Raw genomic sequence first — 14656 nt, 5'->3', positions numbered from 1 at the left:
GTTATATGACTTTGACTTTGAAGTGTACGGCGGCAAAATTGGCTTAAAAAAGTTAGCATGTGTCAAGTACCAAGTCACATGACTCTGAAGTAAATAGTTGCAAACTGAGCCTATTAAGTTAGCATGTTAATGTTAGCATGCCAAGTTACATGACTGTGAGGTAAATAGTTGCAAACGTAGCCAAAAAAAGTTAGCATGCTAATGTTAGCATGCCAACAGTTAGCAAGTAACACGTACCAAGTTATATGACTTTGAAGTGTACGGCGGCAAAATTGGCTTAAAAAAGTTAGCATATGTCAAGTACCAAGTTACATGACTCTGAGGTAAATAGTTGCAAACGTAGCCAAAAAAAAGTTAGCAAGCTAATGTTAGCATGCCAACAGTTAGCAAGTAACACGTACCAAGTTATATGACTTTGACTTTGAAGTGTACGGCGGCAAAATTGGCTTAAAAAAGTTAGCATGTGTCAAGTACCAAGTCACATGACTCTGAAGTAAATAGTCGCAAACTGAGCCAAAAAAAAAGTTAGAATGCTAATGTTAGCATGCCAAGTTACATGACTCTGAGGTAAGTAGTTGCAAACGTAGCCAAAAAAAAAGTTAGCATGCTAATGTTAGCATGCCAACAGTTAGCAAGTAACACGTACCAAGTTATATGACTTTGAAGTGGACGGCGGCAAAATTGGCTTAAAAAAGTTAGCATGTGTCAAGTACCAAGTCACATGACTCTGAAGTAAATAGTTGCAAACTGAGCCTATTAAGTTAGCATGTTAATGTTAGCATGCCAAGTTACATGACTCTGAGGTAAATAGTTGTAAACGTAGCCCAAAAAAAAGTTAGCATGCTAATGTTAGCATGCCAACAGTTAGCAAGTAACACGTACCAAGTTATATGACTTTGAAGTGTACGGCGGCAAAATTGACTTAAAAAAGTTAGCATACGTCAAGTACCAAGTTACATGACTCAGAGGTAAATAGTTGCAAACGTAGCCAAAACAAAGTTAGCAAGCTAATGTTAGCATGCCAACAGTTAGCAAGTAACACGTACCAAGTTATATGACTTTGAAGTGGACGGCGGCAAAATTGGCTTAAAAAAGTTAGCATATGTCAAGTACCAAGTCACATGACTCAGAGGTAAATGGTTGCGAACGTAGCCCAAAAAAAAGTTAGCATGCTAATGTTAACGTACTGACATGGTAGCAATTAACATGTGTCATATACCAAGTTTGGTGACTCTAAAATGTGTAAAATTTGCAAAAAAATAAAATAAAATAAGTTAGCATATGTCAAGTACCAAGCTATATGACTCTGGGTAAATGATTGCAAACTTAGCTGAAAAAGTTAGCATGCTAACAATTAACATGTGTGACGTATCAAGTTATATGACTCTAAAGCTGCGAAATTAGCTATAAAGTTGTAAAAGTAGCTTAAAAAGTTAGCGTATGTCAAGTACCAAGTTATATGACTCTGGGGTAAATGGCTGCGAAATTATCTAAAAAGTCGTAAAATTAGCTATAAAAAAGTTTGCGTGCTAATGTTACCATGCTCACAGTTCGCATTAGTCAAGTACCAAGTTATAGGATCCTGCGCTAAATGGTTGTAAAATTAGCCAAAAAGTTTCAACGTTAATGTTGGCATGCTATCATGCTAACAGTTAGCAAGTGTCAAGTTTTATGATTCTGGAGTAAATGGTTGTAAAATTAGCCAAACAGTTTTCATGCTATCATGCTAACAATAGCATGCTAACAGTTAGCAAGTGTCACGTACCAAGTTTTATGATTCTGGAGTAAATGGTTGTAAACATTTTCATGCTAATATTGCCATGCTAACAATATCATGCTAACAGTTAGCAAGTGTCACGTACCAAGTTTTATGATTCTGGAGTAAATGGTTGTAAAATTAGCCAAAAAGTTTCAACGTTAATGTTGGCATGCTATCATGCTAACAGTTAGCAAGTGTCAAGTTTTATGATTCTGGAGTAAATGGTTGTAAAATTAGCCAAACAGTTTTCATGCTAACAATAACATGCTATCATGCTAACAATAGCATGCTAACAGTTAGCAAGTGTCACGTACCAAGTTTTATGATTCTGGAGTAAATGGTTGTAAACATTTTCATGCTAATATTGCCATGCTAACAGTTAGCAAGTGTCACGTACCAAGTTTTATGATTCTGGAGTAAATGGTTGTAAAATTAGCCAAAAAGTTTCAACGTTAATGTTGGCATGCTATCATGCTAACAGTTAGCAAGTGTCAAGTTTTATGATTCTGGAGTAAATGGTTGTAAAATTAGCCAAACAGTTTTCATGCTAACAATAACATGCTATCATGCTAACAATAGCATGCTAGCAGTTATCAAGTGTCACGTACCAAGTTTTATGGTTCTGGAGTAAATGGTTGTAAACATTTTCATGCTAATATTGCCATGCTAACAATATCATGCTAGCAGTTAGCAAGTGTCACGTACCAAGTTTTATGATTCTGGAGTAAATGGTTGTAAAATTAGCCAAAAAGTTTCAACGTTAATGTTGGCATGCTATCATGCTAACAGTTAGCAAGTGTCAAGTTTTATGATTCTGGAGTAAATGGTTGTAAAATTAGCCAAACGGTTTTCATGCTAACGATAACATGCTATCATGCTAACAATAGCATGCTAGCAGTTAGCAAGTGTCACGTACCAAGTTTTATGGTTCTGGAGTAAATGGTTGTAAACATTTTCATGCTAATATTGCCATGCTAACAATATCATGCTAGCAGTTAGCAAGTGTCACGTACCAAGTTTTATGATTCTGGAGTAAATGGTTGTAAAATTAGCCAAAAAGTTTCAACGTTAATGTTGGCATGCTATCATGCTAACAGTTAGCAAGTGTCAAGTGTTATGATTCTGGAGTAAATGGTTGTAAAATTAGCCAAACAGTTTCAACGTTAATGTTGGCATGCTATCATGCTAACAGTTAGCAAGTGTCAAGTGTTATGATTCTGGAGTAAATGGTTGTAAAATTAGCCAAACAGTTTTCATGCTAACAATAACATGCTATCATGCTAACAATAGCATGCTAGCAGTTATCAAGTGTCACGTACCAAGTTTTATGGTTCTGGAGTAAATGGTTGTAAACATTTTCATGCTAATATTGCCATGCTAACAATATCATGCTAGCAGTTAGCAAGTGTCACGTACCAAGTTTTATGATTCTGGAGTAAATGGTTGTAAAATTAGCCAAAAAGTTTCAACGTTAATGTTGGCATGCTATCATGCTAACAGTTAGCAAGTGTCAAGTTTTATGATTCTGGAGTAAACGGTTGTAAAATTAGCCAAACAGTTTTCATGCTCACAATAACATGCTATCATGCTAACAATAGCATGCTAACAGTTAGCAAGTGTCACCTACCAAGTTTTATGGTTTTGGAGTAAATGGTTGTAAACATTTTCATGCTAATATTGCCATGCTAACAATATCCTGCTAACAGTTAGCAAGTGTCACGTACCAAGTTTTATGATTCTGGAGTAAATGGTTGTAAAATTAGCCAAAAAGTTTCAACGTTAATGTTGGCATGCTATCATGCTAACAGTTAGCAAGTGTCAAGTTTTATGATTCTGGAGTAAATGGTTGTAAAATTAGCCAAACAGTTTTCATGCTAACAATAACATGCTATGATGCTAACAATAGCATGCTAACAGTTAGCAAGTGTCACATACCAAGTTTTATGATTCTGGAGTAAATGGTTGTAAACATTTTCATGCTAATATTGCCATGCTAACAATATCCTGCTAACAGTTAGCAAGTGTCACGTACCAAGTTTTATGATTCTGGAGTAAATGGTTGTAAAATTAGCCAAAAAGTTTCAACGTTAATGTTGGCATGCTATCATGCTAACAGTTAGCAAGTGTCAAGTTTTATGATTCTGGAGTAAATGGTTGTAAAATTAGCCAAACCGTTTTCATGCTAACAATAACATGCTATGATGCTAACAATAGCATGCTAACAGTTAGCAAGTGTCACATACCAAGTTTTATGATTCTGGAGTAAATGGTTGTAAACATTTTCATGCTAATATTGCCATGCTAACAATATCCTGCTAACAGTTACCAAGTGTCACGTACCAAGTTTTATGATTCTGGAGTAAATGGTTGTAAAATTAGCCAAAAAGTTTCAACGTTAATGTTGGCATGCTATCATGCTAACAGTTAGCAAGTGTCAAGTTTTATGATTCTGGAGTAAATGGTTGTTAAATTAGCCAAAAAGTTTCAACGTTAATGTTGGCATGCTATCATGCTAACAGTTAGCAAGTGTCAAGTTTTATGATTCTGGAGTAAATGGTTGTAAAATTAGCCAAACAGTTTTCATGCTAACAATAACATGCTATCATGCTAACAATAGCACGCTAACAGTTAGCAAGTGTCATGTACCAAGTTTTATGATTCTGGAGTAAATGGTTGTAAACATTTTCATGCTAATATTGCCATGCTAACAGTTAGCAAGTGTCACGTACCAAGTTTTATGATTCTGGAGTAAATGGTTGTAAAATTAGCCAAAAAGTTTCAACGTTAATGTTGGCATGCTATCATGCTAACAGTTAGCAAGTGTCAAGTTTTATGATTCTGGAGTAAATGGTTGTAAAATTAGCCAAACAGTTTTCATGCTAACAATAACATGCTATCATGCTAACAATAGCATGCTAACAGTTAGCAAGTGTCACGTACCAAGTTTTATGATTCTGGAGTAAATGGTTGTAAAATTAGCCAAACATTTTTCATGCTAACATTGGCATGCTATCATGCTAACAATAACATGCTAACAGTTAGCAAGTGTCACGTACCAAGTTTTATGATTCTGGAGTAAATGGTTGTAAAATTAGCCAAACATTTTTCATGCTAACATTGGCATGCTATCATGCTAACAATAACATGCTAACAGTTAGCAAGTGTCACGTACCAAGTTTTATGATTCTGGAGTAAATGGTTGTAAAATTAGCCAAAAAGTTTCAACGTTAATGTTGGCATGCTATCATGCTAACAGTTAGCAAGTGTCAAGTTTTATGATTCTGGAGTAAATGGTTGTAAAATTAGCCAAACAGTTTTCATGCTAACAATAACATGCTATGATGCTAACAATAGCATGCTAACAGTTAGCAAGTGTCACATACCAAGTTTTATGATTCTGGAGTAAATGGTTGTAAACATTTTCATGCTAATATTGCCATGCTAACAATATCCTGCTAACAGTTACCAAGTGTCACGTACCAAGTTTTATGATTCTGGAGTAAATGGTTGTAAAATTAGCCAAAAAGTTTCAACGTTAATGTTGGCATGCTATCATGCTAACAGTTAGCAAGTGTCAAGTTTTATGATTCTGGAGTAAATGGTTGTTAAATTAGCCAAAAAGTTTCAACGTTAATGTTGGCATGCTATCATGCTAACAGTTAGCAAGTGTCAAGTTTTATGATTCTGGAGTAAATGGTTGTAAAATTAGCCAAACAGTTTTCATGCTAACAATAACATGCTATCATGCTAACAATAGCACGCTAACAGTTAGCAAGTGTCATGTACCAAGTTTTATGATTCTGGAGTAAATGGTTGTAAACATTTTCATGCTAATATTGCCATGCTAACAGTTAGCAAGTGTCACGTACCAAGTTTTATGATTCTGGAGTAAATGGTTGTAAAATTAGCCAAAAAGTTTCAACGTTAATGTTGGCATGCTATCATGCTAACAGTTAGCAAGTGTCAAGTTTTATGATTCTGGAGTAAATGGTTGTAAAATTAGCCAAACAGTTTTCATGCTAACAATAACATGCTATCATGCTAACAATAGCATGCTAACAGTTAGCAAGTGTCACGTACCAAGTTTTATGATTCTGGAGTAAATGGTTGTAAAATTAGCCAAACATTTTTCATGCTAACATTGGCATGCTATCATGCTAACAATAACATGCTAACAATTAGCAAGTGTCACGTACCAAGTTTTATGATTCTGGAGTAAATGGTTGTAAAATTAGCCAAACATTTTTCATGCTAACATTGGCATGCTATCATGCTAACAATAACATGCTAACAGTTAGCAAGTGTCACGTACCAAGTTTTATGATTCTGGAGTAAATGGTTGTAAAATTAGCCAAACATTTTTCATGCTAACATTGGCATGCTATCATGCTAACAATAACATGCTAACAGTTAGCAAGTGTCACGTACCAAGTTTTATGATTCTGGAGTAAATGGTTGTAAAATTAGCCAAAAAGTTTCAACGTTAATGTTGGCATGCTATCATGCTTACAGTTAGCAAGTGTCAAGTTTTATGATTCTGGAGTAAATGGTTGTAAAATTAGCCAAACAGTTTTCATGCTAACAATAACATGCTATGATGCTAACAATAGCATGCTAACAGTTAGCAAGTGTCACATACCAAGTTTTATGATTCTGGAGTAAATGGTTGTAAACATTTTCATGCTAATATTGCCATGCTAACAATATCCTGCTAACAGTTAGCAAGTGTCACGTACCAAGTTTTATGATTCTGGAGTAAATGGTTGTAAAATTAGCCAAAAAGTTTCAACGTTAATGTTGGCATGCTATCATGCTAACAGTTAGCAAGTGTCAAGTTTTATGATTCTGGAGTAAATGGTTGTTAAATTAGCCAAAAAGTTTCAACGTTAATGTTGGCATGCTATCATGCTAACAGTTAGCAAGTGTCAAGTTTTATGATTCTGGAGTAAATGGTTGTAAAATTAGCCAAACAGTTTTCATGCTAACAATAACATGCTATGATGCTAACAATAGCATGCTAACAGTTAGCAAGTGTCACATACCAAGTTTTATGATTCTGGAGTAAATGGTTGTAAACATTTTCATGCTAATATTGCCATGCTAACAATATCCTGCTAACAGTTACCAAGTGTCACGTACCAAGTTTTATGATTCTGGAGTAAATGGTTGTAAAATTAGCCAAAAAGTTTCAACGTTAATGTTGGCATGCTATCATGCTAACAGTTAGCAAGTTTCAAGTTTTATGATTCTGGAGTAAATGGTTGTAAAATTAGCCAAAAAGTTTCAACGTTAATGTTGGCATGCTATCATGCTAACAGTTAGCAAGTGTCAAGTTTTATGATTCTGGAGTAAATGGTTGTAAAATTAGCCAAACAGTTTTCATGCTAACAATAACATGCTATCATGCTAACAATAGCATGCTAGCAGTTAGCAAGTGTCACGTACCAAGTTTTATGGTTCTGGAGTAAATGGTTGTAAACATTTTCATGCTAATATTGCCATGCTAACAATATCATGCTAGCAGTTAGCAAGTGTCACGTACCAAGTTTTATGATTCTGGAGTAAATGGTTGTAAAATTAGCCAAACATTTTTCATGCTAACATTGTTCATGCTATCATGCTAACAATAACATGCTAACAGTTAGCAAGTGTCACGTACCAAGTTTTATGATTCTGGAGTAAATGGTTGTAAAATTAGCCAAAAAGTTTCAACGTTAATGTTGGCATGCTATCATGCTAACAGTTAGCAAGTGTCAAGTTTTATGATTCTGGAGTAAATGGTTGTAAAATTAGCCAAACGGTTTTCATGCTAACGATAACATGCTATCATGCTAACAATAGCATGCTAACAGTTAGCAAGTGTCACGTACCAAGTTTTATGATTCTGGAGTAAATGGTTGTAAACATTTTCATGCTAATATTGACATGCTAACAATATCATGCTAGCAGTTAGCAAGTGTCACGTACCAAGTTTTATGATTCTGGAGTAAATGGTTGTAAAATTAGCCAAACATTTTTCATGCTAACATTGGCATGCTATCATGCTAACAATAACATGCTAACAGTTAGCAAGTGTCACGTACCAAGTTTTATGATTCTGGAGTAAATGGTTGTAAACATTTTCATGCTAATATTGCCATGCTAACAATATCATGCTAACAGTTAGCAAGTGTCACGTACCAAGTTTTATGATTCTGGAGTAAATGGTTGTAAAATTAGCCAAAAAGTTTCAACGTTAATGTTGGCATGCTATCATGCTAACAGTTAGCAAGTGTCAAGTTTTATGATTCTGGAGTAAATGGTTGTAAAATTAGCCAAACAGTTTTCATGCTAACAATAACATGCTATCATGCTAACAATAGCATGCTAGCAGTTAGCAAGTGTCACCTACCAAGTTTTATGGTTTTGGAGTAAATGGTTGTAAACATTTTCATGCTAATATTGCCATGCTAACAGTTAGCAAGTGTCACGTACCAAGTTTTATGATTCTGGAGTAAATGGTTGTAAAATTAGCCAAAAAGTTTCAACGTTAATGTTGGCATGCTATCATGCTAACAGTTAGCAAGTGTCAAGTTTTATGATTCTGGAGTAAATGGTTGTAAAATTAGCCAAACAGTTTTCATGCTAACAATAACATGCTATCATGCTAACAATAGCATGCTAACAGTTAGCAAGTGTCACGTACCAAGTTTTATGATTCTGGAGTAAATGGTTGTAAAATTAGCCAAACATTTTTCATGCTAACATTGGCATGCTATCATGCTAACAATAACATGCTAACAGTTAGCAAGTGTCACGTACCAAGTTTTATGATTCTGGAGTAAATGGTTGTAAAATTAGCCAAAAAGTTTCAACGTTAATGTTGGCATGCTATCATGCTAACAGTTAGCAAGTGTCACGTACCAAGTTATATGACTCTGAAGTGGACGGTGGCTAAATTGGCTAAAAAGTTAGCACATGTCAAGTACCAAGTTACATGACTCTGAGGTAAATCGTTGCAAACTTAGCCCAAAAAAGTTAGCATGCTAACAATAACGTGTTAGGTATCAAGTTAGCGGGGGTTGGGCGGTACTTTCAGAATAAAGTTGGGATGTTATTACATGATAATAATAGATTTTATTTGTAAAAAGCACTTTATATTGAGTAAACAATCTCAAAGTGCTAGTGTATTTAAAAAATAAATAAATACAAATATAATTAAGAAATACAAATAAAAACTAGAACAGCCAAATAGCTGTAACTAGTATGCATATATCTAAAAAAAAAAAGGCTTAAAAAAAAAAAAGAATGGCTTTTAAGCCTTCTTTAAAAGCATCCACAGTCTGTGGTGCCCTCAGGTGGTCAGGGAGAGCGTTCCACAGATACAAAAATCACGAAGTCAATAAAATCACAACTTTATTGTGTTAGCATCACAGCTATTAGCTACATAACTACCACTTTTATTGTAACTGTGTTATGTTATTATGGGATGTTGTTCCTTGTTCTCTAAATATGACATCAATCCATCATTATTGCTGATGTTTACCTGTGTTTGGTCCTCAGGTGTGAAGAGTCACCGTCGGAACAAAGGGTGCAAAATGTCCTGAGGTCACGTCATGAAACAAACATTTTGTCCTTTCTAATTGTTTACAAGCACTAAAATCACTTTTGTTGAAGAGACTTGCCTCACAGGAAATAGTGCTGAGTGACTTTTCACAATAAAACACCACTGTGACAATAACAAAGTGCCTCCCACCTTCAGGAAAATAAAAACTATTTCGCCATTGTGTTGATTTGTGTCTTTGACAGGAAGTGTGTGTGTGTGTGTGTGCTTGATGGCAGGAATAACTGCGTGATTGTCCTACTTCCGGTTAGTTTTACCGTCTCAACCTGGGAGACGTCAGCGGTGCGTCACCGCCATCTAGTGGTGAGACACAGTAATGCATGTGTTAAGTTACTTTTATTGACTCAGACGCTATCAAACAAAATGAGGGTTAAAATAATAATTACGGTGAAACAGTCCAAAAAAATTATATATTTTTTTCCAAGTAAAATACACTTTATATGCATTTTTTTTTCTGGCCACTTGAGGGCAGCAAATATACTTAAACATAAAAATAATGCCTTCTCGTTTGTGGGTTGAGTTTGTAATCAGGAAGTTTGAATGACAATGAAAATAGGAAGCAAAGTGTTGTACGAGGACAGGAAGTTAAAGTGGGTCACGTCTGACGATGATGAAACCATTGTAAACAAATATGTATATAAAGAGAAATGTAGAAATATTAATACGTATATATTTTTAAACGGGTTTTATATACATACATACATATGTATGTATGTATGTATATATATATATATACAGACATGTTAAAAACTCAGTCATGTTACTGCCATTTTTGTATATTTCTTTTTCTTTTTAGTTTACACATGCTAAAAACTCAGTCCTGTTAGTTCCATAATTTTTTATATTTATTTTTCATTTTAGTTTATACATGCTAAAAACTCAGTCCTGTTACTTCCATTAATTTTCATTTTTATTTTATACACGCTAAACACTCAGTCCTGTTACTTCCATTATTTTTTTGGGTAATATTTACTTTTCTTTTTAGTTTATACATGCTAAAATCTCAGCCCTGTTACTTCCATTAATTTTCATTTTTATTTTATACACGCTAAACACTCAGTCCTGTTACTTCCATTATTTTTTTGGTAATATTTACTTTTCTTTTTAGTTTATACATGCTAAAATCTCAGTCCTGTTACTTCCATTATTTTTTAATTATACCTATTTATTTTTTATATTTAGTATATACAGTACATGCTAAAAACTCAGTCCTGTTACTTCCATTAATTTTTATTTTTATTTCATACACGCTAAACACTCAGTCCTGTTACTTCCATTATTTTTTTGGTAATATTTACTGTTCTTTTTAGTTTATACATGCTAAAATCTCAGCCCTGTCACTTCCATTAATTTTCATTTTTATTTTATACACGCTAAACACTCAGTCCTGTTACTTCCATTATTTTTTTTTGTAATATTTACTTTTCTTTTTAGTTTATACATGCTAAAATCTCAGTCCTGTTACTTCCATTATTTTTTAATTATACGTATTTATTTTTTATATTTAGTATATACAGTACATGCTAAAAACTCAGTCCTGTTACTTCCATTAATTTTCATTTTTATTTTATACACGCTAAACACTCAGTCCTGTTACTTCCATTATTTTTTGGGTAATATTTACTTTTCTTTTTAGTTTATACATGCTAAAATCTCAGTCCTGTTACTTCCATTAATTTTCATTTTTATTTTATACACGCTAAACACTCAGTCCTGTTACTTCCATTATTTTTTTGGTAATATTTACTTTTCTTTTTAGTTTATACATGCTAAAATCTCAGCCCTGTTACTTCCATTATTTTTTAATTATACCTATTTATTTTTTATATTTAGTATATACAGTACATGCTAAAAACTCAGTCCTGTTACTTCCATTAATTTTTATTTTTATTTCATACACGCTAAACACTCAGTCCTGTTACTTCCATTATTTTTTTTGGTAATATTTACTTTTCTTTTTAGTTTATACATGCTAAAATCTCAGTCCTGTTACTTCCATTATTTTTTAATTATACGTATTTATTTTTTATATTTAGTATATACAGTACATGCTAAAAACTCAGTCCTGTTACTTCCGTTAATTTTTATTTTTATTTCATACACGCTAAACACTCAGTCCTGTTACTTCCATTATTTTTTTTGGTAATATTTACTTTTCTTTTTAGTTTATACATGCTAAAATCTCAGCCCTGTTACTTCCATTAATTTCCATTTTTATTTTATACACGCTAAACACTCAGTCCTGTTACTTCCATTATTTTTTGGGTAATATTTACTTTTCTTTTTAGTTTATACATGCTAAAATCTCAGTCCTGTTACTTCCATTATTTTTTAATTATACCTATTTATTTTTTATATTTAGTATATACAGTACATGCTAAAAACTCAGTCCTGTTACTTCCATTAATTTTTATTTTTATTTCATACACGCTAAACACTCAGTCCTGTTACTTCCATTATTTTTTGGGGTAATATTTACTTTTCTTTTTAGTTTATACATGCTAAAATCTCAGTCCTGTTACTTCCATTATTTTTTAATTATACGTATTTATTTTTGATATTTAGTATATACAGTACATGCTAAAAACTCAGTCATTTTACTAAAAGGACTTGTTTTGGACCATGTAGAAGATGAAATCATATAATAATCAAATCAAATAAACACAACAAAATAAGCTCCTCCTGACGTTTGCGTGCAGTAAAAAAGCGCAGTTGGCCTAAAATAAAAATTTTTAAATGGCAATTGCATGAAGCATTAATTGATTCAGAATCAGAATAAATAGAAATGATGTGAAATTATTTGATAAACAAACACGTTGAGTTGAATATGTCATCAGCGGAACCTTTATTTTGAAAGAGCTCGGTGAAATGACACTTTTAACGTTCCCTGCAGCATTTGACAAGATGAAAAGACAAAAATATTAAATCCTCTGAGGAGGAAGTGATGTTCACAAGAATATTTGTACCTTTCTATTCCTATTTCAACAAGAACAAGATTTTATTGTGCAATCGAAAGCAGAAGTCAAGCCGCTGCTGACGAGGAAGAGGAAGTCAGGAATCAGAAGACTTTTGTTTGTTTTTTTAATTTCAAGCGACGATCGAGTCCAGTTTTTTCTTGTCTCTTCTTTAAAAGTCTTTAAAAGTGTCGCTGACTTGCTTCTTCTGAGCTTAAAAGGACTCGCTGTGTGTCCTCACACACGTTCTTGTAGTTCTTACCTTCTTGAGACCTCCGAAAAATGCCTCCCTCTTTAGGACCACCCTTTCTACATATATAAAGATTTGTATTTACAACATTAATAATATATAAATACTATGCAAATATAAAAAAGGTAAGCTTTTTGTTAGTTATTCTTTTTGTTTTTAATCTTCATTATTTACTTCAAGTTATTACAGCGTGTCTCTATATACATATTTTATTAATTTTGGCCAAAGGGGGCGCATTTCAATTTCTTACACACACTTGTTATTTCATATGTTGACCAGAGGGGGAGCACTTTTAAAAGCGACACACAGTCAATTTTTTAAAATCCCTCCTTTTAAGGACCACCCTCATTTTGATTGATTCCACCACCAGGGAGCAAATGAGACATTCTCTATTAGATGCAATGGTTTTCGGTATTGGGACCATGATTTATGTCCTAACTTGTTCACACCTCCTCATATGGAAGCTACTTTTCCTTGTTGAGGTCTCAAGAAGGGTAGAAATACCAGAACACACTCACACAAATACATTCTTGTATTTCTTACCTTCTTGAGACCTCTGAAAAATGCCGACCTCTTTAGGACCACCCTTTCTAGATATATAAAGACGTGAATTTGCAACATTAATAATATATACATACTATGCAAATATGAAAAAGCTTGTTGTGAAAAATGAGTTGGAATTTCACAAGAAAAAGGTCTCAATTTCAAAAGAAAAACGTACAATTTTGGCAGTTTCATTATAAAAGTTGTAATTTTACTCGACGCAAGTCCAAATTTTACAAGAAAAACTGAACATTTGTGCAATATTATGATAAAAGTTGGAATTTTACTCAATAACGGTCGCAATTTTACAAGAAAACCTTAAAGTTTTGGCAATTTTACGAAAAGAGTCGTAATTTTACTCGACAAAAGTCACAATTTTATAAGAAAACTTAAAAATGTTGGCAATGTATTAATAACAATCGGAATTTTACTTGGCAAAATGATGACAAAAGTCATCATTTTACTCAAAAAATGTCACTGTTTTACAAAAACAACAACAAAAATGGGCAATGTTGTGATAAAAGTCAGAATTTTACATGACAAATGTCGCCATTTTGCATATAAAAGTAATAATTTAACATAAAAAAGTAGTAATGTTACGAGAAAATATTGCAATATTACAGAAGCAGAAAGAATATGAGAAATTGTTGCCGATTTTATAAGAGAAAAGTCGACGCATTGTGAGAAAAAGACTGCTTTTAGTAAAAAATATTTTAGTTTTTTAATCTTCATTATTTACTGCAAGTTATTACAGTATGTCTCTATATACATATTTATTTAATTTTCTTTATTAATTTTGGCCAAAGGGGGCGCATTTCAATTTCTTACACACACTTGTTATTTCATATGTTGACCAGAGGGGGAGCACTTTTAAAAGCGACACACAGTCAATTTTTAAAAATCCCTTCTTTTTTGGGACCACCCTCATTTTGATAGATTTCACCACCAGGGAGCAAATGAGACATTCTCTATTAGATGCAATGGTTTCCGGTATTGGGACCATGATTTATGTCCTAACTTGTTCACACCTCCTCATATGGAAGCTACTTTTCCTTGTTGAGGTCTCAAGAAGGGTAGAAATACCAGAACACACACACACACACACATTCTTGTATTTCCTACCTTCTTGATACCTCTGAAAAATGCCTACCTCTTTAGGACCACCCTTTCTACATATATAAATATGTGTATTTGCAACATTAATAATATATACATACTATGCTAATATGAAAAAGCTTGTTGTTAAAAATGAGTTGGAATTTCACAAGAAAAAGGTCTCAATTTCAAAAGAAAAACGTAGAATTTTGGCAGTTTCATTATAAAAGTTGTAATTTTACTTGACGCAAGTCCAAATTTTACAAGAAAAACTAAACATTTGTGCAATATTATAATAAAAGTTGGAATTTTACTCAATAACAGACGCAATATTACAAGAAAACCTTAAAGTTTTGGCAATTTTACGAAAAGAGTCGTAATTTTACTCGACAAAAGTCACAATTTTATAAGAAAACTTAAAAATGTTGGCAATGTATTAATAACAATCGGAA

At 33.1% G+C, this 14656-nt stretch overlaps 2 protein-coding genes across 3 annotated transcripts in view; one reads left to right on the top strand and one right to left on the bottom strand.

Moving 5' to 3' along the window:
- fam83fb (family with sequence similarity 83 member Fb) overlaps window positions 1-9591 on the top strand; it is a 53444-nt gene extending 43853 nt beyond the window's left edge. Inside the window, exon 5 of the mRNA XM_061984582.1 lies at window positions 9302-9591. Within this exon, the coding sequence (XP_061840566.1) occupies window positions 9302-9345 (44 nt within the window). The 3' untranslated portion in view covers window positions 9346-9591. The remainder of the gene's footprint in view (window positions 1-9301) is intronic.
- A 4807-nt stretch (window positions 9592-14398) lies between these two features.
- The window catches only part of cyth4b (cytohesin 4b), a 67981-nt gene continuing 67723 nt past the window's right edge, over window positions 14399-14656 (bottom strand). For both annotated transcript variants that reach the window (XM_061984237.1, XM_061984235.1), the window contains exon 13: window positions 14399-14656. This exon is cut by the window's right edge and continues 1930 nt beyond it. The gene's annotated coding sequence lies outside the window, so the exon portion shown is untranslated.

The sequence above is a fragment of the Nerophis lumbriciformis genome, linkage group LG25 (assembly GCF_033978685.3).
Source record: "Nerophis lumbriciformis linkage group LG25, RoL_Nlum_v2.1, whole genome shotgun sequence".
Taxonomy (NCBI): domain Eukaryota; kingdom Metazoa; phylum Chordata; class Actinopteri; order Syngnathiformes; family Syngnathidae; genus Nerophis; species Nerophis lumbriciformis.
The sequence above is the reverse complement of the archived record's forward strand: the minus strand, read 5'-3'. Positions and strand labels throughout refer to the sequence as shown.